At 33.0% G+C, this 27,913-nt stretch overlaps 1 protein-coding gene across 1 annotated transcript; it reads left to right on the forward strand.

The window, feature by feature from the left end:
• The first annotated feature begins 15,344 nt into the window (after nt 1-15,344).
• On the forward strand, nt 15,345-27,378 carry LOC134259794 (uncharacterized). Its single transcript, XM_062742400.1, is given in 4 exon segments — nt 15,345-15,424; nt 18,698-18,818; nt 19,350-20,981; nt 25,542-27,378. Coding segments are annotated over 2 exon segments (3,324 nt in total). The 5' UTR covers nt 15,345-15,424; nt 18,698-18,818; nt 19,350-19,365; the 3' UTR covers nt 27,250-27,378.
• Nucleotides 27,379-27,913: the final 535 nt, after the last annotated feature.

The raw sequence follows: 27,913 nt of genomic DNA on the forward strand, positions 1-27,913 counted from the left end.
ATAGGAAAAATTTTTGAAAATCACCTTCTCAAGAACCACTGGGCAAGAAAAGCTGAAATTTGTGTCGAAGCATCCTGGGGTAGTGTAGATTCTAAATTGTTCAAATTTTGACCCCCAGGGTAGGACGGGGCCACTATGGGGAATCAAAGTTTTACATAGAAATATATAGGAAAATTCTTTTAAAATCTTCTCAAAAAAAGAACCACTGGGCCAGAAAAGCTGAAATTTATGTGCATATCGAAACATTCTGGGGTATTGTAAATATCAAAATGTCTTAATCATGATTAGGGGGGGGGGGTAGGGTGAGGTAGCAATATGTATTAAAAGGGGGAAATCTGGTTAAGAACAGAATGGTCAAAGCTTCTCAGGTGAGCGATGTGGCCCATGGACCTCTTGTTTACAAAATGTAAATTCAATATTTTTTTTTCAAAATGATGACCCTACGGGTAGGGTGGAACCACGATGGGGAATCAAAGTTTCAGAGACTTTTCTTTAATAATACAATGGGGGGGGGGATTTTTACAAAGGAATATTTATAGGAAAATCTGTATAAATCTTCTGTGATTGATTAATCATATTGATATGAAAGTATCCTCAGGAACTTCAACTCACGTTGAAACTTTTCAATACAAATTTGTGATTTTTCCTCGCCAATGTGCTGAAGTGTGAATAATGGCCAATAGGCCTCTTGAGATAGACCAGGTCAACAATCGGTCAGAATCTTCATGGGTAACATTTGAATCCATCATATTTTGATTTTAGTATAAATAGATGTTAATGGGTACCAGACTACTTGACTTCGAATTTCCTGTCAACTTCCCTTACTTATGTAGCAATGTACCCTAATCAACTATATGGGATTTATGTCTGAAGTGATTCAGAGCAAGAGCATGCTCTACTTACCAAGTTTCTAAAATGAGGCAAGCTATTGACAAATAAGTGGATGAAACAAGCTTAAGAACAATAAAGATCTCCTTTAAAGACAACATCATTTAGCAAGTTGATGACAATCTATAATTTTGTAAACTGCTGACTGACTTTTTCATACTATATACACACTGAATTTTCCAATTACGACAAAAGCACAAGGCGGATGCGAGTGACTGGTTTGAAGGTGATGCTCACTTCTCAAATACACACTGATTCCATCTCTGATGTTTAAGGGGTCCATATTTGCTCTGCTCCTGATTTGTATTGTTTGTATGAACTAATAAGACTGAAAATGGGCATTATCTCCATTTTTATTTGTCTTCACTGGTGGGTGCTTATATAGTAAGACTTTGTATGTAAAACCACAGCCCTTCCATTCTTAAAATTTTGACGCATTTAACTAAGGGGCATTAATGATTTAACCACCGATACCTTAGCTGTACTCATTGTTTATGTATAATAATCAAATGTTTTATTTTTCTTCCATTAAAGAGAATTTATGATTACATCCTTAAAGTTTACATATTAATGTATACATGTATACAGCAAACATTTTTCCCATTGCAGATGCTGTGGATCTAGATTGTGACAAAATTTTATAATCCTTATAACAAATGCAAGTATAAGTAAATGTGTTAAAGTTTTCCAAATAGTGGTATTACTGAGATTTAATGGAATAGTGATAGATGTTAATACACAAATGTTGAAAAAACATTGGACAAAAATAAATTAAAGCATCTGGAACACGAAAGCTTAAATTCTGGGCACCAGGCGTTAAAAACAAAGTACATCTGTAAATTACTGAACTATAATTATACACAACATGCCTTGTTATAGAACATGAGAAACAATTGTTATACATGTAGTTTTGAATATTTTAATATCACACACTAAGAACAACATATCACAATTCTCTTAACACGTACATGTATACACATCAGGCTTGGGGCAAATTACATTGTATTGTAATGCATTACATTACCATTACTTTAGTAAAATAATGCATTACCATTACCATTACTTTTGGAGGTTTTAAAAAATAAAACCTTTTACAAAACTTTGCGTTTTTTTCATAAGTATGTATCCACCCCCTTCAAAACTAAACATGATATACAATAATTCAAATTTGATGTCAAGTTTTTGTATACCGGTATATTACACTGTCAGTAACTTACATTCACAGAAAGTTTAAACTTTTAAATTGTCAGTTATATATAACATATGTACAATATCCATGTTTTGTTTAACTATTGATGTCATGAAGCGATTTAACTTTTGGGGCACTTTAACCCCTGCCTAAAATAACTGTAATAAGGCATATAGGATATTTTGATTAGTACATTATGAAAAAAAATAATTGAATTGACAAACTTTTTGAAAAAGTGGACAGGATGGGCATTTTTATCTGCTAAGCATAGAATGCCTGCATGTCTTCAGTCTATTTTCTTTGGTACAATGGATTTTTCATGGTCAGAACAAGCTAAACCAGCTCAATTAAGGTTTTATAAACACAGTCAGGGGAGAGAAATTGGTAATTTGGAGCATTTCTCCAAAGAGAGTGTTGTTTTAATTGTTACATAACCCAGAGGCATAGTGTGTTTTGATGACATTCTAGCTATTCAAAAGGTGGCAATTATCAGTTTACAGTGTACATTAATTTGAGTATCTGGCATGGGATATTTAAAAAAAAGATCTTTTAACATGTTTAATACTATTTTATATAATTCTTTGAAATCAACTCTTATCTGAAATTAGATTGAAAACTTTAAATTTGCAAGGTAAGTGTACTTTCAACAGAATAAAAAGTGTATTTTAATAGATACAGAAATTTAATTTAAATAGGCTCACTTTTTTATTCAATGTTATCATTTGCAAAAACATAAAAATAAATCGAATAATTCACTTAAACAATAATTTCCATCATCATGTCCATTTAAATTTCTTAAAATAGGTACATACAAAATAAGGCTTTGTAATGCTATCAATGTAATGCCAGCATTACACAGGATTTTATGAAGTAATCCATTACATTACCATTACATGTAATGCAAATTTTTGGGAATTACACATTACTAGCATTACTTTATACATTGTACACATTACCACATTGCACACAAAATCACAATGTGTTTTTTTTATAACACAGAGGTCCTTATATATTTAGTCGGTTTCATTCTTTGATGACACGTTCAGTTGGCGCTTCGATGGACTCTAAACGTTTCCTTTGTAAACTGAATCCTCTCTATTTAAATATTATTTTCTGAAATTTATGTGGGATTCGTCTGCGTGGTTATATTGTAATCGTATTTGAATGGCACTAATGTTGATGAGAACTGTTGACGCTATTACAATGAAATATATATGTCTCACCGATAAACGCATTTCAAAACCATGTTTTTGATAAGGAAACGTCACGTCAGACGAATTTTATATTACTCGACACAATAAATGTGAGATAAATTTAGAATAGATCTATTAAAAAATTAATAGGTGTTCTCGCTCATTTTGTCACAAAAAACTGGCGATTTTCCCATTTTGAATCAAAAATGCCCAACAGTTCGTTCTGGCTTTTTCCCCATTTCGACTTTCCCTTTTTTTTCAATGCACCGGAGTAAAACAACGATTATTTTTTTATCATCAAACCGTGAAAGATCTCAACCCCTCCCCTTTCTGTTTGTTTGAATGTAATTGTTAATGCATCTAATTTTTCTTTAAAATATTGAGCCATAAAATGACTTATATACCGGTAATTAATTTGATTTGATGGACCGGGCGAAATGAAGGAAACCTGCAAAAGATCATTATATACTTATAAAAGTAACACTCTCCAATATTTTCTATTAAAAAATAATTAAATTTAAAACTTAAAAAAAAAATCCTTAGGTCAAATCACAACAAGGCCAAAAATCTTTAATATGTATCTCAAATTCTCAGTATAAATGTTCTGACTAATTTTTCTGAGTATAGCAATGATGTCATATGTTTTTCAACTAAAGAATAGCAATTGGCGTAACTTTTTGTCTTTCAAAATATTTTGCGATTAGGCTCTTTTAAGAGATATTTTTTTGACTTTTCTTAAATGAGTTTGTTTTTTTTATTCTTAAGAAAGAAAACATTAATTTGTGACGTTCGGTTCTGACGCGGCGACACCCCCTTTGTTCTATCCCAGCAGGCACGCAACGTTGTTTCAACGTTGAAAGGAGATGGAATATAGGTTGCAACGTTGATCAACTATATTTCAATGTTGTTTCAAGGTTGAGGTTTCAACGTTGAATCTTCAACCTTTTTTCAACGTTGAAACAACGTTGAAGCTGCAACATATTTTCAACGTTGAATGTTCGTCGATATTTCAACGTTGAAACAACGTTGAAGCTGCAACATATTCTCAACGTTTGATGTTCTTTGATATTTCAATGTAGAAACAACGTTGAAGCTGCAACATATTTTCAACGTTGAATGCTCGTCGATATTCAACGTTGACACAACGTTGAAGATTTAACATGTTTTCAACGTTGAGTATTTTGTGATTAAGTAGAGTTAAAACAAGGCTTAAAAATGCAAAGTTGACTGTCTCTTGATTTCAACGTTGAAACAACGTGGAAGATGCAACGTATTTTTAACTTTAGGATAATTAGGAAAAATTAACGTTGATACAACGGGTATAACGAGTATTGAGCACATTAGCTTTTAAGTTCAAAATATAAAGGTGTCTTAAACTTCTAATCCATTCGATTTTTCGCAATATACACACATCTGTTTGCATTGTTAGAAAATATTATATACATAATAATCATACTTAAGAAATGAAACGCATACATTATAAATTGATTCACTAAAAAGAGTTGTGCCAATAGCTAGTACCATAATAAAATTTTGAATATGAGTTTATATGAAGCATGGCATCTACATTTAACACTTCATTAAGGTCTTCCGTCTTCACGGAAGACCTTATAGTTATTGTACTGTTTCTTATTAAGGTCTTCCGTTTCAGACGGAAGACCTTATAGTGATTCTACTGTTTCTTTTTATTATTTTTTTTCCCCTTTTGAGATTTCTTTTTTTGACGAATTCTCAGAGATGACTTGACGGATTCTCATGAAATTTTCAGGGATGATAGAAAATTGAAATATCTTTCAAATGCAGTTTTCAGTTTTTCAAAATTCACTTCCGGTCGTCAGATATGTCCGATTTCCGATTTTTTCAAAAAAGTTTTGTCCGAGTCATATCTCAGAAACGGTTAGAGATTAAGACACCAAACTTATATGAGTAATAGATCTTGATAAGTAGACAAAACCAATTGGGTTAAGATCGTCCGCCGTCACTTCCGGTCGTCACAGGAAGTGATCAAAGAAATCGTAAATTTCAACTTTTTATTTTTTGAAACTTTTTTGCATCACATTAAAGCATCTAATTTGTAGTTTCAAAATATATCAGTCCCACCGGAAACAAAAACGACAACTTCCGGTTATAAGAGAAAAACTGCATATTTTCAGTATTTTTCTCTACCATAAATTTTTTTTATACGTAAAGTATTTGAAATGATTTTTGGATATCTTATTTAGACTGCAGATGTCTACAGTAACGTCACATATCTTTGTAAAATTCACTTCCGGTCGCGTGATTTCCTGTCCTCAAAATGAGAAGTTATCTTAGCTACATCTCGTAAACAGTAAAAGATTAAGACACAAAACTTATAGGAGTGATAGATCTTGATGAGTAGGCAAAATCAGTTGTAATAAGATCGTCAGCCGTCACTTCCGGTGGTCACAGGAAGTGATCCAAAAAATCGAAATTTTCAACTTTTCTTTCATGAAACTGTTTTTGCATCAGATCAAAGCATCTTATTTGTAGATTTGAAATATTTCAGTACCACCGGAAACAAAAAACGAGAACTTCCGGTTATAAAAGAAAAACTAATTAATTTGATTATATTTCTTTCCATAAATATTTTTTATTTATAAAGTATTTGTAATGATTTTTGGATATTTTATATAGACTCCTTATGTCTACAGTAAAGTCAAATATTTTTGTAATTTTCACTTCCGGTAGCGTGATTTTCTGTCCTCAAAATGAAAAGTTATTATAGCTAGATCTCTTAAATGGTAAAAGATTAAGACACCAAACTCATAGGAGTGATAGATCGTGATGAGTAGGCAAATTCATTTGTGATAACATTATCCGTCGTCACTGCCGGTTCTCACAGGAAGTGAACAAATAAATCAAATTTTTCATTTTTTCATGGAATCGTTCTTAATAATTCATTATAGCATCTTATTTTTGAATTTGAAATACTCTATAAGTACTTTTTTTCGCGTGGTATTAATTAACGCTATGTACGCAGTCATAAAATTTCCGCAGAAATTTGTCCAAGGCTTTTAGCGTACTTAATGTAAATGCAAGACATATAGTGACAGTGTAAGAAATACGCGTTCTTTTATACCCTCGGATAAAAGAGAAATTGAGATTCCGCGGAAATATGACCCCGTGGATAAAAGTAAGTCTACAGTATGTCAGTACCACTGGAAACGAAAACGACTACTTCCGCGGTTATAAGAGTAAAACTGCATAAATTTAGTATCATACTATCCCATAAATATTTTTTTTTAATAAAAAGAGCATTTGAAATGATATTAGGGCATGTTATTCAGACTGAAATTTTTAGAGTAACCTCAAACATCTCTTCAAAAATTTACTTCCGGTCACGTGATTTCTTGTCCTCAAAATGAGAAGTTACATCTATTAATCTGTAACAGATCAAAACACTAAACTTATATGAGTAATAAACCATAAAGATTGGGCAGCAGATATAAGGTTAAATGCGTCCGCCGTCACTCCCGGTCGTCACAGAAAGTGATAAAAAAATTGAAAATGATTTTTGTAAATATTGTTAAGACTATAATTGTCTAAAGTAAAGTAAAGAATCTTGGTAAATTATACCTCCGGCCGTTTGTTTTCCTGAAATCATTTAAATTATTGCCTTTTTACCATAGATAAAAGCACATTCATGCAGATATAAGAGGAGAACGGAAGACCTTCTTTGTTGCTGTAGCAACAAGAGATTCTAGTTATTAGGGTCTTCCGTCTTCAGCGGAAGACCCTTCTATTATTCTTCGGTTTCTTTTTTACCTTTATTAGGGTCTTCCGTCTCCAACGGAAGACCCTTCTATTATTCTATTGTTTCTTTTTCACTTTTATTATTATTATTATTATTCTTTTTTTTTTCTTTACAATTTTTGTGGAGAAGATTTCTCGGAGATGGCTTGACCGATTTTCTTGAAATTTTCGGAGAAGATGTATCTTTATCAAAACCTTATACTTTTTTTTCATTTTTTTGAAATTCACTTCCGGTCGGAAGTTATCGCCCTTTGATCGAAATTTTGATGACCTCCATGTCTGTGATGGAACTCAATAACGACTCAAGCTAGAAAGCTGATTTTTTCAGGGATGATAGAGGACATATTGCCATATTGCAACATGGTCAGGAAATTTTCCGGAAGTGCCTAGTATGGAAGCTTGGTAGGGGTCAAAATTTAGGACACGAATCATGACTGATTTTTTGAGACATTTTGCATCATATCTTTTAAAGTATCACTGTTTTGTGAAAAGCATACTGAACAGAATTTGCGCAAAATGACAAGATCTTTAATATAATATCAAGAAAAAAGTGCTGACTCATCACATTAAGGGCCAAAAGGGGCCATAAGTCTTTTTTCGATAACTCTTAAACAGTTAATATTTTGTTAGACATTACAGAAGCAAAAATGTTAATCTCAACAATCTACAACTGCATATTATAATTTTAATGTCGTATGTTACATAATTAGGGGCCATAAGGGGCCAAAATCCTAAATTTTTGACGCTTTATATCTCAAAAGTGGGAAATATTTTGATAAGTAATATTGAACAAAAGATGTTCAAAATAATGTTCTAAACAATATGCAACCTTTCAATTTTCGCTATACGTCCCCTTTAAGGAGTTGAAGGGTTGGCCCCTAAATATTTCTTTTGCAAATAAGTCGAAAACGAAAGAAAATCTCTGAATAGTTGTTGAACAAAAAGTGTTTAAAATCCTAGGAGCTTTAAGATGAGATCAAGAAAAAGGGGCTGGGCACCCAAATTAGGGGCCGAGAGGGGCCAAAAGTCTTTTTACGATAACTCTCTAGCAGTCAATATTTTGTTATACAATACTGAAGCAAAAATGTTTATCTCAACAATCTACAACTTTATATCATAATTTGAATGTCCTATGGTGCATATTAAGGGGCCATAAGGGGCCAAAATGCTAAATCTTTGACGCTTTATATATCAAAAGAGGGAAATATTTTGATAAGTAATATTGAACAAAAGATGTTCAAAATAATGTTCTAAACAATATGCAACGTTTAATTTTTCGCTAAACGTCCCCTTTAAGGAGTTGAAGGGTTGGCCCCTAAATATTTCTTTTGCAAATAACTCGAAAACGAAAGAGAATCTCTGAATAGTTGTTGAACAAAAAGTGTTCAAAATCATAGGAGCTTTAAGATGAGATCAAGAAAAAAGGGCTGGGCACCGAAATTAGGGGCCGAGAGGGGCCAAAAGTCTTTTTCCGATAACTCTTTAGCAGTCAATATTTTGTTATACATTACTGAAGCAAAAATGTTCATCTCAACAATCTACAACTGTATATTATAATTTTAATGTCATTTGTTACATAATTAGGGGCCACAAGGGGCCAGAATGCTAAATCTTTGACGCTTTATATCTCAAAAGAGGGAAATATTTTGATAAGTAATATTGAACAAAAGATGTTCAAAATAATGTTCTAAACAATATGCAGTCTTTAATTTTTCGCTAAACGTCCCCATTAAGGAGTTGAAGGGTTGGCCCCTAAATATTTCTTTTGCAAATAACTCGAAAACGAAAGAGAATCTCTGAATAGTTGTTGAACAAAAAATGCTCAAAATCCTGAGAGTTTTAAGATGATATGAAGAAAAAAGGGCTGATTCCTGATATTAGGGGCCGTGAGGGGCAAAAAAATTTGTAATACTTCAAAGAAGCAAAGTTGTTCAAAATGACAAGCTTAATCTATCCGAGTCGTCAAAATACGCCCGGCGTCGTCACTTCAGGCCAAACCGGAAGTAGTCAAAAACGGGTATTTTTGCTGTTCTTTCAAGTTTTTTGGTAACATATGTCTCTTGGAGCATAAATATTAATTTTCCGTCCGTCATCGTCACTTCCGGTTAAACCGGAAGTAGCAAAAATTGCTTATTTTTGCATTAATTAACATAGCTTTAGAGGATTCAAACCATTTCTAGGCGTTATTTCTCATTTTTGTTGAAAATGAAAGCTACTTCCGGTCAAACAGGACGGAAGACCTACTCGTTGCTTTGCAACGAGCTTTGCTCTAGTTATTATTATTATTATTATTTTTATTCTTTTTTCTTCTTACAAAATTTGTGCAGACGATTTCTCAGAGATGTCTCGTTCGATTTGCTTCAAATTTTCACAGTCGATGCGTTGTGATCTGAAGTTAATTCCGGCAAATTATTTTTTGGAAATTCACTTCCGGTCGGGAGTTATCGCCCTTTGATCGAAATTTAGAGGACCTCCTTGTCTGTGATGGAACTCAAAAACGGTTCAAGCTAAAAAGCTGAAATTTTGAGGGATGGTAGAGGACATGTTGCCATATTGCACCTGGATCAGGATATTTTCCGGAAGTGCCTAGTATGGAAGCTCGGTAGGGGTCAAAATTTAGGACACGTTTTATGAGTGATTTTTTGAGACATTTTCTATCATATCTTTTAAAATATAAATATTTTGTTAAAATATACTGAACAACATTTGTGCAAAATATCAAGATCTTCAATATGATATCAAGAAAAATGTGCTGACTCATCAGATTAAGGGCTGAAAGGGGCCAACAGTTTTTATTTGATAACTCTTTTAAAGTCAATATTTTGTTATACATTACTGAAGCAAAGATCTTTATCTCAACCGTCTACAACTATATATTATGATTTTTATGTCGTATGGTACATAATTAAGGGCCACAAGGGGCCAGAATGCTAAATCTTTGATGCTTTATATCTCGAAAGGGAGAAATATTTTGATAAGCAATATTGAACAAAAGTTGTTCAAAATCATGTTCTAAACAATATGCAACCTTTCATTTTTTGCTAAACGTCCCCGTTAAGGAGTTGAAGGGTTGGCCCCTAATTATATCTTTTGCTTTTAGCTCAAAAACGAATAAGAATTTCTGAACAGTTGTTGAACAAAAACTGTTCAAAATCTTAAGATCTTTAAGATGAGACCCCGAAAAAGGGAATGGGCACACGAATTAGGGGCCAAGAGGGGCCAAAAGTCTTCAATCGATAACTCTTTATCAGTTAATATTTTGTAATACATTACTGAAGCAAATATCTTTATCTCAACCGTTTACAACTATATATTATGGTTTTTATGTCGTATGGTACATAATTAGGGGCCACAAGGGGCCAGAATGCTAAATCTTTGACGCTTTATATCTCGAAAGGGAGAGATAATTTGATAAGCAATATTGAACAAAAGTTGTTCAAAATCATGTTCTAAACTATATGCAACCTTTTATTTTTTGCTAAACGTCCCCGTTAAGGAGTTGAAGGGTTGGCCCCTAATTATTTCTTTTGCTTTTAGCTCAAAAACGAATAAGAATTTCTGAACAGTTGTTGAACAAAAAATGTTCAAAATCTTAAGATCTTTAAGATGAAACCCCGAAAAAGGGGTTGTGCACTCGAATTAGGGGCCAAGAGGGGCCAAAAGTCTTCAATCGATAACTCTTTATCAGTTAATATTTTGTAATACATTACTGAAGCAAAGATCTTTATCTCAACCATCTACAACGATATATTATGGTTTTTATGTCGTATGGTACATAATTAGGGGCCACAAGGGGCCAGAATGCTAAATCTTTGATGCTTTATATCTCGAAAGTGAGAAATATTTTGATAAGCAATATTGAACAAAAGTTGTTTAAAATAATGTTCTGAACAGTATGCAACCTTTCATTTTTTGCTAAACGTCCCCGTTAAGGAGTTGAAGGGTTGGCCCCTAATTATATCTTTTGCTTTTAGCTCAAAAACGAATAAGAATTTCTGAACAGTTGTTGAACAAAAACTGTTCAAAATCGTAAGATCTTTAAGATGAAACTCCGAAAAAGGGGCTGAGCACTCGATTTAGGGGCCAAGAGGGGACAAAATTCTTCAATCGATAGCTCGTTATCAGTTAATATTTTGTAATACATTACTGAAGCAAAGATCTTTATTTCTACCGTTTACAACTATATATTATGGTCTTTATGTCGTATGGTACATAATTAAGGGCCACAAGGGGCCAGAATGCTAAATCTTTGATGCTTTATATCTCGAAGGGGGGAAATATTTTGATAAGCAATATTAAACAAAAGTTGTTCAAAATCATATTCTAAACAATATGCGATCTTTCATTTTTTGCTAAACGTCCCCGTTAAGGAGTTGAAGGATTGGCCCCTAATTATATCTTTTGCTTATAGCTCAAAAACGAAAAAGAATTTCTGAACAGTTGTTGAACAAAAAATGTTCAAAATCTTAAGATCTTTCAGATGAGACCCCGAAAAAGGGAATGGGCACTCGAATTAGGGGCCAAGAGGGGCCAAAAGTCTTCAATCGATAGCTCTTTATCAGTTAATATTTTGTAATACATTACTGAAGCAAAGATCTATATCTCTACTATCTACAACTATATATTATGGTTTTTATGTCGTATGGTACATAATTAGGGGCCACAAGGGGTCAGAATGCTAAATCTTTTATGCTTTATATCTCGAAAGGGAGAAATATTTTGATAAGCAATATTGATCAAAAGTTGTTCAAAATAATGTTCTGAACCGTATGCAACCTTTCATTTTTTGCTAAACGTCCCCATTAAGCAGTTGAAGGGTTGGCCCCTGATTATATCTTTTGCTGTTAGCTCAAAAACGAATAAGAATTTCTGAACAGTTGTTGAACAAAAAATGTTCAACATCTTACGATCGTTAAGATGATATGAATAAAGAGGGCCGATTCCTAAAATAAGGGGCCGTTAGGGGCAAAAGGACGATTTTTTAAAGTCTTTAATGTTCAATGTCTTTTTACAGATTGTGGTAAATCATTATTTTAGAATGAAAATCGCAATCAAAATCTTATCTCATCTCATCAAGAATTGGACGGAAGACCCACTCGTTGCTCGCAACGAGATCTCATCTAGTTATTATTATTATTATTATTTTTCTGACACGATTTCTCGAAAACTACTGGATAGATTTACATGAAATTTTCAGAAAAGATGTGTTGTAAGATTGTCTTGAAAGTTCCAAAAGAGTTTTTGGAAATTCATCTCTGGTGCCAAGTTTCGGATCATTTTCCTGATTTTAAAATGACATTTTGTCTACGGATAATCTCAAGAACGGTGAAAGATATCAATGTGAAACTTTCAGAGATTATAGATGATGGTAAATACTATCCAGGACGTGACTTTTCGTTCGTCGTCATTACTTCCGGTTGCTACAGGAAGCCAATTTAAAATGTCCAATTTTTCAACTTTTTTTGTTTTTTAATATTTTTCATTTATTTTTGGTATGTTAATAGAAATTATTCTTATAATGCTTACTATATAATTTGTTTGAATATTGATAAATCTAAACTCTAGATATTAGGATTTGAAAATCTGAAGCGGGTCCAAAATGGCCGCTCTCTCTGTCAACTCCGACATTTCGCAATAGGGGTTTACGGAGGCAGCCGAGCGTTTGATTGAAGGAAAGTAATATAAGGACAAATGAAATGTAAAGGAATACTTGGATTGTCACGTCGTAGTAACGTTACAATTCCATGTCAAACTAAGTTCATCTTAAACGTCTTCTATAATTGGTTTTGGCTGGTTCTCAAAGTAGAAAAAGAAAAGACTATATGTGCAAATGAAATTCGATACCTAATATCTTCTGATTTGCACCTCGGAAAAACAGATCTTAAATCATTGTTATGTTTCAGTTTTTCAAAAGAAAATATTAATGAATAAAGTAAGTATAAAACTTAACCACTTTTTCCCATGCACACTTGTGCCATATCAAACCAATAGAAAAAACAAAATAAGATAACAATTTTTTAAAGATCGCTTAATTGAGTTTATATTAACATTAAATTGTCTCAAAGATCTTATTCAAGTTATTGAGCACAAATGGTATCCAATTCCTTGACCGTCGTAAGCTGAGCCATGTTTTTCGGCGAAACATTAAACCTCTTCATGAATGTTTAACTAATCGAGATAGTTCACTTTGGTGATAAACAGGAAATTTAAAAAAGTTAAAATTCATAGCCGTTTCACTGCTATAGTATTACTTGCTTACATACTATATGAAATTTGTAAAATGTGTTAAATGTACTTTCTAATCGTCGAATTTTAGAATATATGAACGTTTTTTTTTTCATTGAAGCCATCACACCTATTAAATAAAACATTCAAATGAAAATGCGCGAAGATTAACTCGTGGCGTTTGGCGCAAAATTAAGAATCGTGAATAGCCTTTCATAATTCTAAGACAAAAGCACTGTTAAACAGAGGTATTTACAAGAAGATTAAAGCAGAGGTCCAAATAGAGTAATATTTAGCGCGTTGGATTTTCACGCTGGCGACCTGGATTCAATCCTCGTTGTGTGCAATATTTTTTTTTTTAATTTTTCAGCTCAATTTAACGTTTTTCCGTTATCGGACGGAAGACCTCTCGTTGCTCGCAACGAGATCGTATCTAGTTATAATACTGTTTTAAAAAAGGTTATTTTTTTTAAATGACTTGTGAATGCTATTTTTTAAACATATTTTTAAGATATGTTAAATATAAGCTTTTAATAAATAACATTTTTATCCAACATCTCAATGTAACTCCATGTTACTATGGAAATAATAAAAATAATTATTCCGAATTAATGTTCTTAAAATTACTCATATGGATTCCGTGCCGTATATTCTTGCTCAGATACTACGTATACAGAACGAATCTAAGAAGTCTTATTCTTATTTAGATTGTGACTTTATTTAGATTGTGCTTTTGTTGTGTGCATTAATTCTATAATCTTTCTTTTTACAAAATATAAAAAAAGATCAAATAAACGCATAAGAATTTTCACACAGACAATTAACCCCGGTCAAGTTACATTACTTAAGATCCACTCCCCAAATCAACGTTGAAATGCCTTCTGGGATGTTTTAAACAAGTATAAGATAAATTCAGTGAAAAATTATTAAAAAAAATTCAATTTTGGTACATTATATTTAAAAATATGACGCTAAATGTATTATAATTTTTTTGGTCATTAGAAATACCAAACTACAAATTATTTGCAATTGCCGATGTTTTGATTCAGTAAAGATTACATAGTTCGAGTCCTGAGAAAAATTTGTTTTAAAACAATAATAATTAGATTGTCAAAAAAATAAAATAAATCTCTCTCTCTCTCTCACTCTCTCCAAAAAAAAAAAGAACATTGAAATTTCAAAGCTATATGGATATGGATAGTTGAAGCATTATAAATTGTGAAGCTTATAAATAAACAAAAACAAAAGCTGTTCTAAACCATAATATGTCAGTTTGGATAATTTGGGTAGACGTTGAATTCATTCCTTATAATCTATAAGTGTAATAATTCAGACGTTTTCCTTCAAAACTGTCTTTAAGAAAAAAGAGTCAACTCAAGCAGATAGATACGTTTTGACGTAAGTCATAATGATCTAAAAATAAAAAGGCAAAAAATAATTTTTTGATAAAATTATATATGACGTGTAACTGTTACAAACAAGAAATAAATCATATAAATATTTAATTGTATGAATAAGGATTTTAATTTTGCCTAACTCTGTCGGGATTTAAAGAAAATAAATTTCTTTCTTTTGACAAAATATGAACTATAATAGTTTGACAAAATAAGAACTATAATAGATAGATGTTTTAATTAAGACAAGGCTAGAGAAAGAGTATATCTTTATTTAGTTAAATTTCAAATTTAACCCTTATAATTGAAATAAAACAATCTAAATATCAAGCCTATACCATTTATAAAAAATACATGTACCTCTTTTGATCCAATTTTTAATTTGATTACTTACATGTTTATTTTAAATCAATAGTTGTTTTCTGTTTTTATGAAGTATGTTTGCAAATATTTGGTCATGAAGATGTATCAATTAGGCACTCCATAAATAAATTTCGTCACTAGTATTATTGATATAAATAATGATTGTCAGCTGTTCTAACCACAGACACTCTGTTTCAGATAAAAAAAAAAACTTTTAACAAGCAGTGGGGCATATAAATCAAAGCTGTAAGCTAGTACACTAACAATACACGGAAGATAACTCTTTTTTTTAGATCGGAACAAACTCCACCTTATCTGGAAAGTCTCGTGATTCAGCTTTACAAAACAGAAAAAAGTATTGACGAATAATTTAGATGTCATTTTATCCGTACTGTAAGGTAGGTTTCCTACAATCTAGAATATCTTATCATATATAGAACTTAATTCTTGTAAATGTAACGGTTTCTTAGTTATATACAAAATATACTGAAAGGAAAAAGAAACGCAGGGTATCATGATATTCGAAAAAAAAAAATTGACCGCATGACCGAAATTTACGAAAAGTGGTCAATGAGAAATTTAATTACTATGCACCAAAATCAGTGTTCAGAATTACTCAATTATAAAATGAATGACGTGATTTAGGGAATTCACGAGTGTCAAAATCAACATGTCTCACAACTTAGGCCCAGATTATAATACTTAATAGAGAGAAATATAGTCTTAGTCAAATGTCAAAAGTCTGAATTAACAATGTAAATGTAGCCCTCTCTATTCAAACACTGGACAAAGAATGACCATAACACACAACAACTTTTGGAGGGAAAAATAAGTAAACCAATTAAACACAACCCTACAAAGCCCAGACCAATGAAAGCAGTGTTTACTTCCAACTAAAGACCAAAGACTAGAACCATCATAACCCAATGCAATAATAATTAAGTACAGGGTGACCTTTAAATATTCTTTAGCAATACATTTATGTAAAAAAAAAAATTTAAAACATTACATATATTATAGATTTATTAAATAAATTAATAAATCTAACACTGCAACATACTTCCCCTCCTTTTTAAATGACTTCCACGTCATTCAAATGGAGACTTACTATTTATCTGGTACTCTGGTTGTCGACATAATCAGGAAAACCTGAAATTAAAACAAAATTTATACAATTAAAATTTAACTTTTCAGAAATCATCTTTAAAAACGATTTGACATATCTTTGTCTATTTCTCTTAGCCGTGATGTCATATTCTGTCTATCCTTTCACTCAGGATGTCGCGGTATCTGGTGACAACATACATAACTCTTCATCCATGCTGGCTTCTTCCTAACTCGCCCTGATCTCCTCGGTAACTCATCTGTCTGATCATCATCAGGACTGTCATCCACATCAGCATGGGTATATCATCAGCATCGTTCTCATGAACATCATCAACATGGCAATCATGAGCATCTTGTTTGTTATCATCTTGTGGATTACTTCCATCATCATCATCATCAAGGTTTTCTTCATCATCATGATTGTCTTCATCAATATTATCTACCATTCCACTAACATATGGCTCATCAGAAGCTACACTAACAGCTTCTCCTGGCTCATCAATGGACTCAGTACCTATACTTACCTGCTCTCACTAGTTACAACGTTTAAATCTACCGCCTCCTTCGAGATGTCTTAGACTCTACAGGTTATTCCACAGTAAGATACAGATCATTTTCAACATCATCAGGTTCCACCTGATGGAGGGTGGCAGGCTCTTGACATCTCTTGCATTCTTCTCCGTTAAACCTTCTTCTTACCCTAAGAGCTTGAATGGGTGGATTGGCTGTTCCAAATGGTAATAAGAGATTCCTGTGAAGAATTCTTAACTTACCTTGGTTATCTTCTCTTTTTACTTTGTAAACTGGTATTGATGAATTCGGCTGACTAATGATGATATATGGCATGACATGTCTTCTCACTTGTCCTGAATTTTATGCCTCTTATTGAAGCTCACAATCTTATCTAATAATCGGTCTCTTTCTTTCAAAATAAATCCTCTGACCTTGGTGTTATAATGCCATATTTGTTTTAGCTGGGAATTCTTAGTTGGTGTTTCGGCCTTCTGGCATGCATTTTGTAGATAAATTGGTTAGTAATCACCAAGATATTTTGAATATTACCTTTTAATGGTTCCAAGTTTAAATAATTCATACAAACCAATTCTAAAGGTTGAGTTGTTGTGATGTTGACCAACTCAACTCTCTGGTTGTCAGGAGTCTTCGACTTTATACATCTGTCACACTGCGTTATCCAATTAGGGACGTCAATATACATCTTTATCCAATAAAATCTCTCTTTTATCAAATCTATGGTCTTTTCTCTTCTGGGATGACACATGTCATAATGCAGATACAGCAATACAAAATGACTGAATGAATTTTGGATGATGAACTGGTGATGAATAATACCATCAATTTTGGTTTCTCTCACAAGTAAATCATCTTTCAACTTCAACCTCTTGAAATTTCGATGAAGAATAGCTTCCATTTCATTCTTCGCTGCATTCTTGGGAGGTTTTCTGCCTGCTCTGATGTACTCAATCATCGTTGAAATGGCGTCATCATTCCTCTGTATGTCTTTGATGTCAATATGGCTGCCTTTGTCTTGTGACTGTTGTAATAACTGGCATACAGTATGAGGTAAAGAAACAGGAAGGGTCTCAATATATGGCTGCTGATGTTCTGTATTAATGATGGCACTAATAGCTTCTTTATCCATGGTTTCTGTTCTTTCGGGTAATCTTGATAAAATATCTGCATCAGTATTGGATTTTCCAGGTTTGTAAGTTATGCTGAAATTGTATGAAGATAAAGCAGCTATCCATCTATGGCCTGTTGCATCTAATTTGGCCGTTGTTAAAACATATGTCAAGGGGTTGTTATCGGTGAAGACAGAAAAAGTTTGTCCTGTGAGGTAATCAGAAAACTTCTCTGTAATAGCCCATTTCAATGCGAGAAATTCCAGTTTATGGGTTGGGTAGTTCCTCTCTGATTTGCTAAGTCCCCTACTGGCATATGCTATGACCCTTTTGGCTCCATCTTGTTCTTGATACAGGACCGCTCCAAGGCCACTTTGACATGCATCAGTATGCAATTCAAAGGGACTGTTGAAATCGGGATAACCAAGTACAGGGGCTGATGTTAGCTTTTCCTTAAGTGCATTAAATGCTGATTCCTGAGATGGTCCCCATTTCCATGTTGGTGGAGCCAGTTTCTTTTTCCCTCTTGGTTTCTTTCCTGTAGCCATGATGTCAATCAAAGGTCGAGCAATCTTGGAGAAATTCTGGATAAATTTTCTGTAATATCCAGCAAAACCTAAAAATTGTCCTACGTCTTCTGGATTTTTCGGTATAGGCCAGTTTTTGACTTTAATAACCTTGTCAGGGTCTGCCTGTACCCCAGTCTCTGACACAATGTGTCCTATGTACTTCACCCTTTTCATAAAGAAAGAACATTTCTTTGGGGATAGCTTCAACCCAAATTTCCGGAACCTTTCAAAAACTTCTTTGAGGCGGTGAAGGTGTTCCTCAATAGATCTAGAAAAAACAATGACATCATCTAAATATATAAAACAAATTTGCACGTGGAGGTCGCCTAAACATTGTTCTTGTAATCGTTGATAGGTTGCTGGAGCGTTTTCAGACATCAGACTCGTACCCTGCATTACTACAACTGTCAGGATGATAATGTAATACCAGTGGAAATAAGTAACGAGACAACGCAGACAGTGGCAATACTATGTGAGTTGCAGCCTGTCAGAGACTTCTCATCATAATACATCACCATCTGTGTTTACTTTCAATTTGAGTTTTAAAATTGTCATTTGCCATTGAATATTTAAAAAATCAAATGAATACATTCCGTAGTTATGAAATTAAAATCAGTTTTTGAAAAGAGATTTTTACATTTAATTCTTGTAACTTTTAAGCAACATCATCATTAGTTTTCGTGGGGATTAATTTTTGTTGTTTTCAAGGTATGGAGAAACCTACGAATTTATGACAACCACCACAAATTTCATATGCATTACTGATTAATATCTTCCAACCACCAATTTAAATCCCCACAAACCAATTTTTTTCCCTTAAACCTCGAAAATTAAATCCAAAGAAAATATGTGATTTTACAGTTACTGTAGCATATAAAGCTTAAAAATTATATTTAAAAGATGTAACTAAAGGAATGAATACGAGTTTTCATTTACCAGCCCAAATCATTATTTATTTAATTAAAGGCTGTACTAATTCAAATATTAAAACAATTTTTGATTTATAGACCTTCTGCAGAAACTATGGATCCCCGCCTCAGTGCACAGGATGTGATCAGATGTGAACTTTGTGAGACAGATATAGTACAGATGTACTGTGATTTCTGTCACGTCAATCTCTGTAAACCATGTATTGGAGAACACATTGCTGATGAATATGAAAACCATAAAATAGTCCCGTTCCAAAAAAAGAAATCAACCTTGATTTTTCCAACGTGTACAACACATCCATTAAAAACTTGTGATTTACAATGCAAGGAATGTGACATTTATGTCTGCCCTTCATGTTTTACGTCAAGTCAACATAAAGGGCACAGTTTTTTAGAACTCTCAGAAATATACAACTCAAAAAAAGATGATATCGCAAAAGATACAGAGGAATTGCAAAAAATTATTTCTCCAACATACAAAGAAATGACAAACGATCTCGAAACACAGATAGCAAATTTGGATGGAAAATATGAAAAACTTACAACAGCAGTGACAGAACATGGAAAACAATGGCACAAAGAAATTGACAATGTCATCAATGCCATGAAAAAAGAAATTATTGAATCAAAAGGAAAACATTTTTACATTCTCAAGAAACATGCAGAAGAAGTGAAACAAATACAGTCCCTTATTGAACAAAGTCTGCGCAACCTGAAGAAAATTGAAGAATCAAATATAGTGTCCATGACCACAGAATATAGCTCCAGAAACAAACAATTCAGTAAACTTCTTCCCAAACTTAAGATATCAATGCCAATGTTTGATCAAAGACCAGTTGATAGAGAGCAGCTCTATGAGTTGTTTGGATCTCTTGCACCTTTATCTACGACAACAGAAGAAAATGGCTACAAACTGAAGAAACCAGAAACAACAAGCAGAGAACTGCTGCTCAAACCAGAACTTATCACTACTATAGATACTGGGTATGAAATACTCCGCAATGTTACCTGCCTCAGTGAAGAAGAAATCTGGACAAGTGGAATTGTCAGTGATATGAAATGCTTTAACATTCATGGCTCTCTAATCAACACAATAACAAAAAAATCAGGGGGAGCACCAAATGATATAGCAGTGACATGTGATGGTGATGTACTGTACCCAGATGGGAAAACAAAAACTTTAAATAAAGTAAATACAGAACAGACAGAAGAGATGATCAAATTACAGGGCTGGAGACCGCTCAATCTCTGTGTCACCTCCTCTGGTGATCTCCTGGTTACAATGTACAGTGATGACCAAACACAATCCAAAGTTGTTCGTTACTCAGGCTCCACAGAGAAACAAACAATCCAGTTTGATGAGGAGGGTAAACCTCTGTATTCCGAAAATAAAAAAATTAAGTACATAAGTGAGAACAGAAATCTGAATATCTGTGTGGCTGATTTTGGAGCTGGTGCTGTAGTAGTGGTCAACCAAACTGGAAAACTCCGATTTAGATACACTGGTCATCCCTTTGCAATAAAGAACGAACCATTTAAACCCTGTGGTATTACAACAGACAGCCAGAATCAGATCCTGACAGCAGACAGTGATAACCACTGTATCCACATCCTAGACCAGGACGGACAGTTCCTCCGGTATATAGATAACTGTGATCTGAAGCATCCATTTGGTATATGTGTGTATATTAATAATTTTTTTGTTGCTGAGTTGGAAGGAAACGTTAAGAAAATTAAATATATGGAGTAAACATTTTTGCATATAACTAATAAATATGGATGAGTATAGTGATTATGACTCTATTTTGTAAATTAAATTGTCTGATTTTATAATTCATAAAATATGTTGTTTATCTTTCAAGTTATCAGAATAGATGGGAAAAAAGGTAGATTACATCAAAATCATCAGCATATATAATATTGGTTGCCAATAGTGACAGTAGTATGCAATGTTGATGAAAGATGCTTCATTGTTATGATAAAGATACAACATTGGATAGAATTATTTTATGATGGCTTTCACAATAAGGTAATTAATTGCGAACCCTTAAAAATATTTCTTTATATGTTCATATGTTTCTTGCACTTTTTTACTAGCATGTTTACACGATCTTTAAGACATTAAATTGTCGAGAAACTTAAATGAAAGGATTACTTGAATATCATTTCTAAACTAATCCTCTTTCATAAATTTCAAAATAAAAATGAAAACATAAAAAAGAATAGATCATTTGGCTGATTTTGTGTCTTTTTTTAGAGTCGCAGAGTAAGGAGTTTATCATAACGTCACGGGTTCCTATCTCATTGTGGGAGGTAGAGAAGTCCTTTGCATGAGTAAACCAAGGTCCTGTGTCACAGTAGATGTTGGCAAGGAAAAGATTCCCCCTTTTTTATACAAATTTTAAGCTTTTATATCCAAGTAATGACTGTGGGAGAACATAGGCTGGGCTAACAATGGGACATCAATGTTTCAGAAAAATTGTTAAAAAAAATTCTCATCAAGAACTTCAAAGCCATGTTTTGCTATGGCGTCGGAGGCAAATTCAAGGTGGGGGGGGGGGAGGGGGGGCTAAGTGTAAACAAAAAAATTATACCTTCAAAAAAATTGGGGAAGGGAAATATCTATTTCCCAAATACAAAACTTCAGAACCGAAATGCTTTTCCAAACACCACCACTTTCCCCATTTTGAACTATACTGCGACGTGTCTTTGGAAAGTGTGTGTGTGTGTGGGGGGGGGGGGGTTGCTAAACCTACGAAGCAATGTTCAATGTCTATGCTAAATATAAATTTGTATTTATAAGTATAGCCCCCCCCCCGGTTCCGACGCCTTTTGTCATATTTATCTGGAGGAATCCTCAGGTATATTAGACTCAGCTATGTAAGAGACCGATATGGAAAATGTTGCCTTTGCACTGTTTTAATATGTTTTAATTCTTTTAAAAATTTGTAACAAAACGACCGAATACTTTTAGAAAATGTAATATAGCTATCAATAATGAATAGGACTGGGTCGTAATTATTACCAGTTATATCGCACGTATCAGCTGTTTGTCACGTGACTTGTATAAAAATAGAATTGTTAAGCTGTATGTAGGAAATGGGGATAGTGCAAGGGCATACGCTTGTTTTTCAAGAAAAAAATTGATACACATTAAAAGAGGTTCATTTCCTGTACCCAAAAAGTGCTGGGAGCTAGTCAGTGTTGTTTGCGAAGTACTTAGAATTTTGCCAAAATTGCTCATAATAGCTAAAAATTTCCACTTCGCTTATATTCTGTTACAAATAGAATTAATGTTATGCAGATCAGGATCAGCTCCCAGCACTTTTCAAAATATACACTATATAAACAATAAATATTCTAAATTTCAGCACAAACAAAATACTCTATGCCCTTGCACTTTTGATGTATCTCACGAATACGCTCATCGTTTTAGCGATATTCTCTACATTCATTATCCCTGTGCAGCTTCAATGCAACTAGATTAATTCATATTCTCTACACATTGTATTTAATAAATTACTTTCTTTCAGTTTTAATGATTAGATTTAAAAATTAGCAATGGGATCATATTTATTTAAGCATTCTTGTAATTATTAAACAAGTAAATCTAGCCCTCTGGATCACCTGTGCTGCGTCATGTCAAGGCTGATGACGTCATATTTGACGAAAGACTTTCTTCTATTACTCGACTGTATTGCTATCAAGTATTGTAATTTAACAAGATTTTATAAATAATCGATAACATAAATAAATTCAAGCTGATATTAACGCATAATCATGTTGTTAATTAATTTTTGTGGCTTGTTAAATTTCAATGACGTCACAATTAAAATTCCAATACGATGTACAAAGAATGTGAACTCTGACCTTCCTTAACATAGCTGAGGATTTAGAATTCTTCAAATCTTGATACAGGGTGGGTTATCTGCAGAACTGTAGCTCTCCGAAAAGATATATTGACAGACCAGAGAGCTGCAGTGCCACCCATTGCAGTATATTTATTGCGCATAAAACGTTACGCTTGGTGTTGGATTAATTTATCCAAATTTTTACCTCAATTACATATAAGCTAGATTTCAAAATATTCCTTACTCCTTTATCAGGTAATCTCGTAGTTGACATCTAGCTGCATGAAGCGTGTTTGACCAAATTATGTTGCAAACCAAAATGACAGAATAAATACATGACATTTTCGATGATTTCAATTTAGCCAAGTAGGGCTATACTAACAATAATTCTAAGGAATGTTTTGTTGTGGAAACAGTGAATGAATATGTTAGGAACACATGGTTATTAATATTTTGAGGGACAGTTTTTAAAAACATGGAGAAATAAATAAAAAAATATCATACTTTTTGGTGCGCACAAAATATACATTTGTGTCCATCTGTAGAATTGCATTATCTATGCATGTTTGGTCCAGTGAGGGCTTAAGGGCTTATTGAAACTTGTACTTTAACCTGCTTCAAAGGTTTTACCTGAAAAATACAGTTTGAAAATTATTTAAACACATATGAAGGATTAATCAAGTTTAAAACTGTTGGTATCGCTGTTAATAAAATTTAAATAATAATTATTTTAGAAAGTAAAAGACAAGTTCAAAGAAAAAATCAAGATTAAAAGATGATCATGAAATTGATTAGCTCTCATCAAAATGTATCCGCTTTTAAAATTTGATCAGAGTATTACGAATAGCATTTTGAAACCTAGTAAAAGAGAATTGTGTGAAAAGTTGAGTGAAGGTCAAAGGAAAGATCAAAGTCAATGAATATTGACGAAGCCTAGTTGTTCCATCAAAATGAATTCATATAATTATGAAGTTAGAAAAAAATATCTTATAAAGCTTTTTTGCTAAAACAAATTAAAAAAAAAACGTAAGATCAATGTTAAAGGAAAAGTTAAAAATGTTCACGCATTTGTATAGCTCTCGGTAATACGTACATGTGTGAGCAAGTGAAGTTTAGTTGAATTATCTTCAAGTTGATTCATGTAATTTCTTTGATTATGATCTAAGCGCAAAGTGTTTCGAAAGGGCATTACAATATGTTTTTATTTATCTCCCCTTACGTTACTCATCTACATGTAAGTATGAACTGACAAATGTATGATTAGTAAAGATTTTAATTTTCACTTTCCATTGTCAATAATCTACAGTAGCACAATTACAATGAATTGAAAGACATTGCTTATAAAAAAAATTAAGAGGTTTTTTTATTCAATTAATTAATCTTTATATACGTTGTGGTAAGAGCAATAACTATATCTTTGTATCTTCATTTTTTTGAACTTCAATGATAAAAATATTATGAATTCGAATACGCTTTATATAATGTTAATTCTTTAATCAATAAAAAAAATACATTTTAAAACTTTTTTTCTGTTTATTTATGTCCAATATATTAAAAATGTGATTTTAATAATATAAATTGAACTATATATTCATTGAGAACAAATGCACTCTGAACCCATAAAATTTTAATTAGAAGTTGCATACCTAAATTATAAGCTAGATGGAATGATATAATATCATATGAATTGAAATTATTATTAGATGGTGAGGTTCTGAAATATATGTAAAATGGTACATTAATATATATTGAAGTTATGGGGTCTAATTAAAACACTTGTAACAAGAGAATTTGACAGTGAGATAAGGAGGGGGACCCTTCTTGACTAAAATACCTTGGAACCCCAGCCCCCTAACTAAAAACACGGACATCTGGTAAATTGAGAAAAAAATCGTACAAATAAAACTAAAGCGCCCCTATTACCTCACCACAGTGTTCCCTCGCCCATTCTACGATAAAGGTTTTTCAAATTTTTGAAAGCTTACTTTTTTACCTGGACAGAAATTTTTGGGGTTTTTTTTGGATGGACCTCCACCCTTGGAAAAGATTCCTGGATCCACGCCTACAAGCATGTTAAAGTTGCAAGAAAGATAACTCTATTTTCAGAAAATTGACAAAAAAAATTGACAAAAGTGCAAACTATGTCATTATGGCGGTTTGCACGAAGCGTGACATGTTACAAACTATGAATTAAACGAATCGAAAAACAAGAGAACATACAACTGTCTCCCCACATCTGTCATCTGGTTGTTAGCAAGTGAGGTAAGTTTCATTTGATGGAAATTAGAATATCTTTACGCAAATTTACTTTCGGTTTGCATATTAATTTTCTCGACGAAGCTGACAAGGTCATCGAAGGTTTTTGTTAAAGAAATATTTTATTTTATGAGCAAGTTAACAGTAAGCTTTAGACCGAAAGAAATAATTTTACATATTCTTTTTATTTCTAGAACTTGACTTGAGTCGCCATGGATCCACATCTTTGTGCCCAGGATGTGATCAGATGTGACCTTTGTGAGACAGCTATAGTACAGATGTACTGTGATTTCTGTCATGTCAACCTTTGTAAACCCTGTATTGGAGAACACATCGCTGATGAATATGATAAACATAAAATTTTCCAATTCCAACATAAGAAATCAACTTTTATTTATCCAAAATGTGCAACGCATCCAACCAAAACTTGTGAAGTAAAATGCAAGGAATGCGACATATCGGTTTGTTCCATATGCGCTGTTTCACAACAGCATAAAAAACACAATTTCTTAGTTCTCGCTGAACTATACAACTCAAAGAAAAATGATATCGCAAAAGATAAAGAAGAATTACAAAACATTATTTCTCCAACATATGAAGAAATCACAAATGATCTAGAAACACAGATAGCTAACTTGGATGGAGAATATGAGAAACTTACAACAGCAGTGACAGAGCATGGAAAACAATGGCACAGAGAACTTGACAATGTCATCAATGATATGAAAAAAGAAATTTATGGTTTAAAAGAAAAACACTTTGACATTCTCAAGAAACATGCAGAAGAAATAAAACAAATACAGTCTCTTATTGAACAAACTCTGCTCAACCTGAAGGAAATTGAAGAATCAAATGAAGTGTCAATGGCCATAGAATACAGCTCCAGAAACAAAGAATTCAGTAAACTTCCTCCCAAAGTTCAGGTATCACTGCCAATGTTTAATCCAAAATCAGTATATAGAGAACAGATTTATAAGTTGTTTGGATCTCTTGCACCTTTATCCACCACAACAGAAGAAAATGGTCACAAAAGAATGAAACCAGAAACATCAAGCAGAGATATGCTGGAAGAGCCAGAACTTATCACTACTATAGATACTGGGTATGAAAACCTTCGCAGTGTCACCTGCCTCAGTGAAGAAGAAATCTGGACAAGTGGATATAGAGTCAGTGATATGAAATGCTTTAACATTCAAGGCTCACTTATCAAGACAATCAAAACAAAGTCAGGAGGAGTGCCGAGTGATCTAGCATTGACAGGTGATGGGGATCTAGTGTACTCTAACAGTAAAACAAGGACTTTGAATAAAGTGAAGAATGGACAGACAGAGGAGATGATCAGACTGCAGGACTGGGCACCTACACAACTCTTCGTCACCTCCTCTGGTGATCTCCTGGTTACCATGTACAGTGATGATGAAACCCAATCCAAAGTTGTCCGTTACGTAGGCTCCATAGAGAAACAAACAATCCAGTTTGATGAGGAGGGTAAACCTCTGTATTCAGGAAATAATAGGGTTAAATACATCAATGAGAACAGAAACCTGGATATCTGTGTGGCTGACTATGGAGCAAGTGCTGTAGTTGTGGTCAACGAAGCTGGAAAACTCCGATTTAGATACACTGGACATCCTTCTGCTACAAAGAACAAGCTATTTATACCCGTGGGCATCACAACAGACAACCAGAGTCAGATCCTGACAGCAGACAGTGATAACCACCGTATCCACATCCTAGACCAGGATGGACAGTTCCTACGTTATATAGAAAACTGTGATCTGAAGGATCCATATGGTTTATGTGTGTATAAAAATAATATATTTGTTGCTGAGTGGAAAGGAAAAGTTAAGAAAATTAAATATTTGAAATAGACATATTTGTATATAGTTAAATATAAGCTTGTGTATGTCATTATGCTTTTATTATGGCTCTATTTTGTAAATAAAAGTATTTTAATTTAAGTTATAATTTTATTTTTATTAAATCTTATATTGTTTATCTTTCAAGTTTTAAGAATAGATGGAGAAAATGTAGACTACATCAACATCAAGAGATATTATCATTGTCATAGCAATTTGTATTTTGTCAATGAAATGACAATGTAACGATAAAATAACCCATTGGATATTTTATAATCTGCCAGTTTTCACTTTTAAAGGAATTCATTATCACATCTTAAAAAAAATTCTATAAGTCCATATGTCTGTTAAAACTTTCCTCATATTCATGATATTTAATACACATCATTGTTGAGAAACTTGTATGAAAGTATTTCTTAAAATTGACTTCTGAACTGAGCCCCCTTCATGAATATAGAATCAAAGATAAAAACCATATGGAATTAAAAAAAAGGTTCGATTATTTACTTGGTTATTTCCTTCTAAAATGCTTTGGTTTTATGTAGCATTATGCACCGGTATGTGCTTAAATTTATCACTTATTCACTGCGTTGTAAAGTGGTAGAGTGTCTAGTCAAGAGTCGCAGAGTAAGGAGTTGATCATAACGTCATGGGTTACAATCTCTCTGTGGGATGT

Source organism: Saccostrea cucullata, unplaced genomic scaffold (assembly GCF_032062105.1).
Source record: "Saccostrea cucullata isolate Sc308-1 unplaced genomic scaffold, CSIRO_AGI_Scuc_v1 ctg3305, whole genome shotgun sequence".
Classification (NCBI taxonomy): Eukaryota; Metazoa; Mollusca; class Bivalvia; order Ostreida; family Ostreidae; genus Saccostrea; species Saccostrea cuccullata.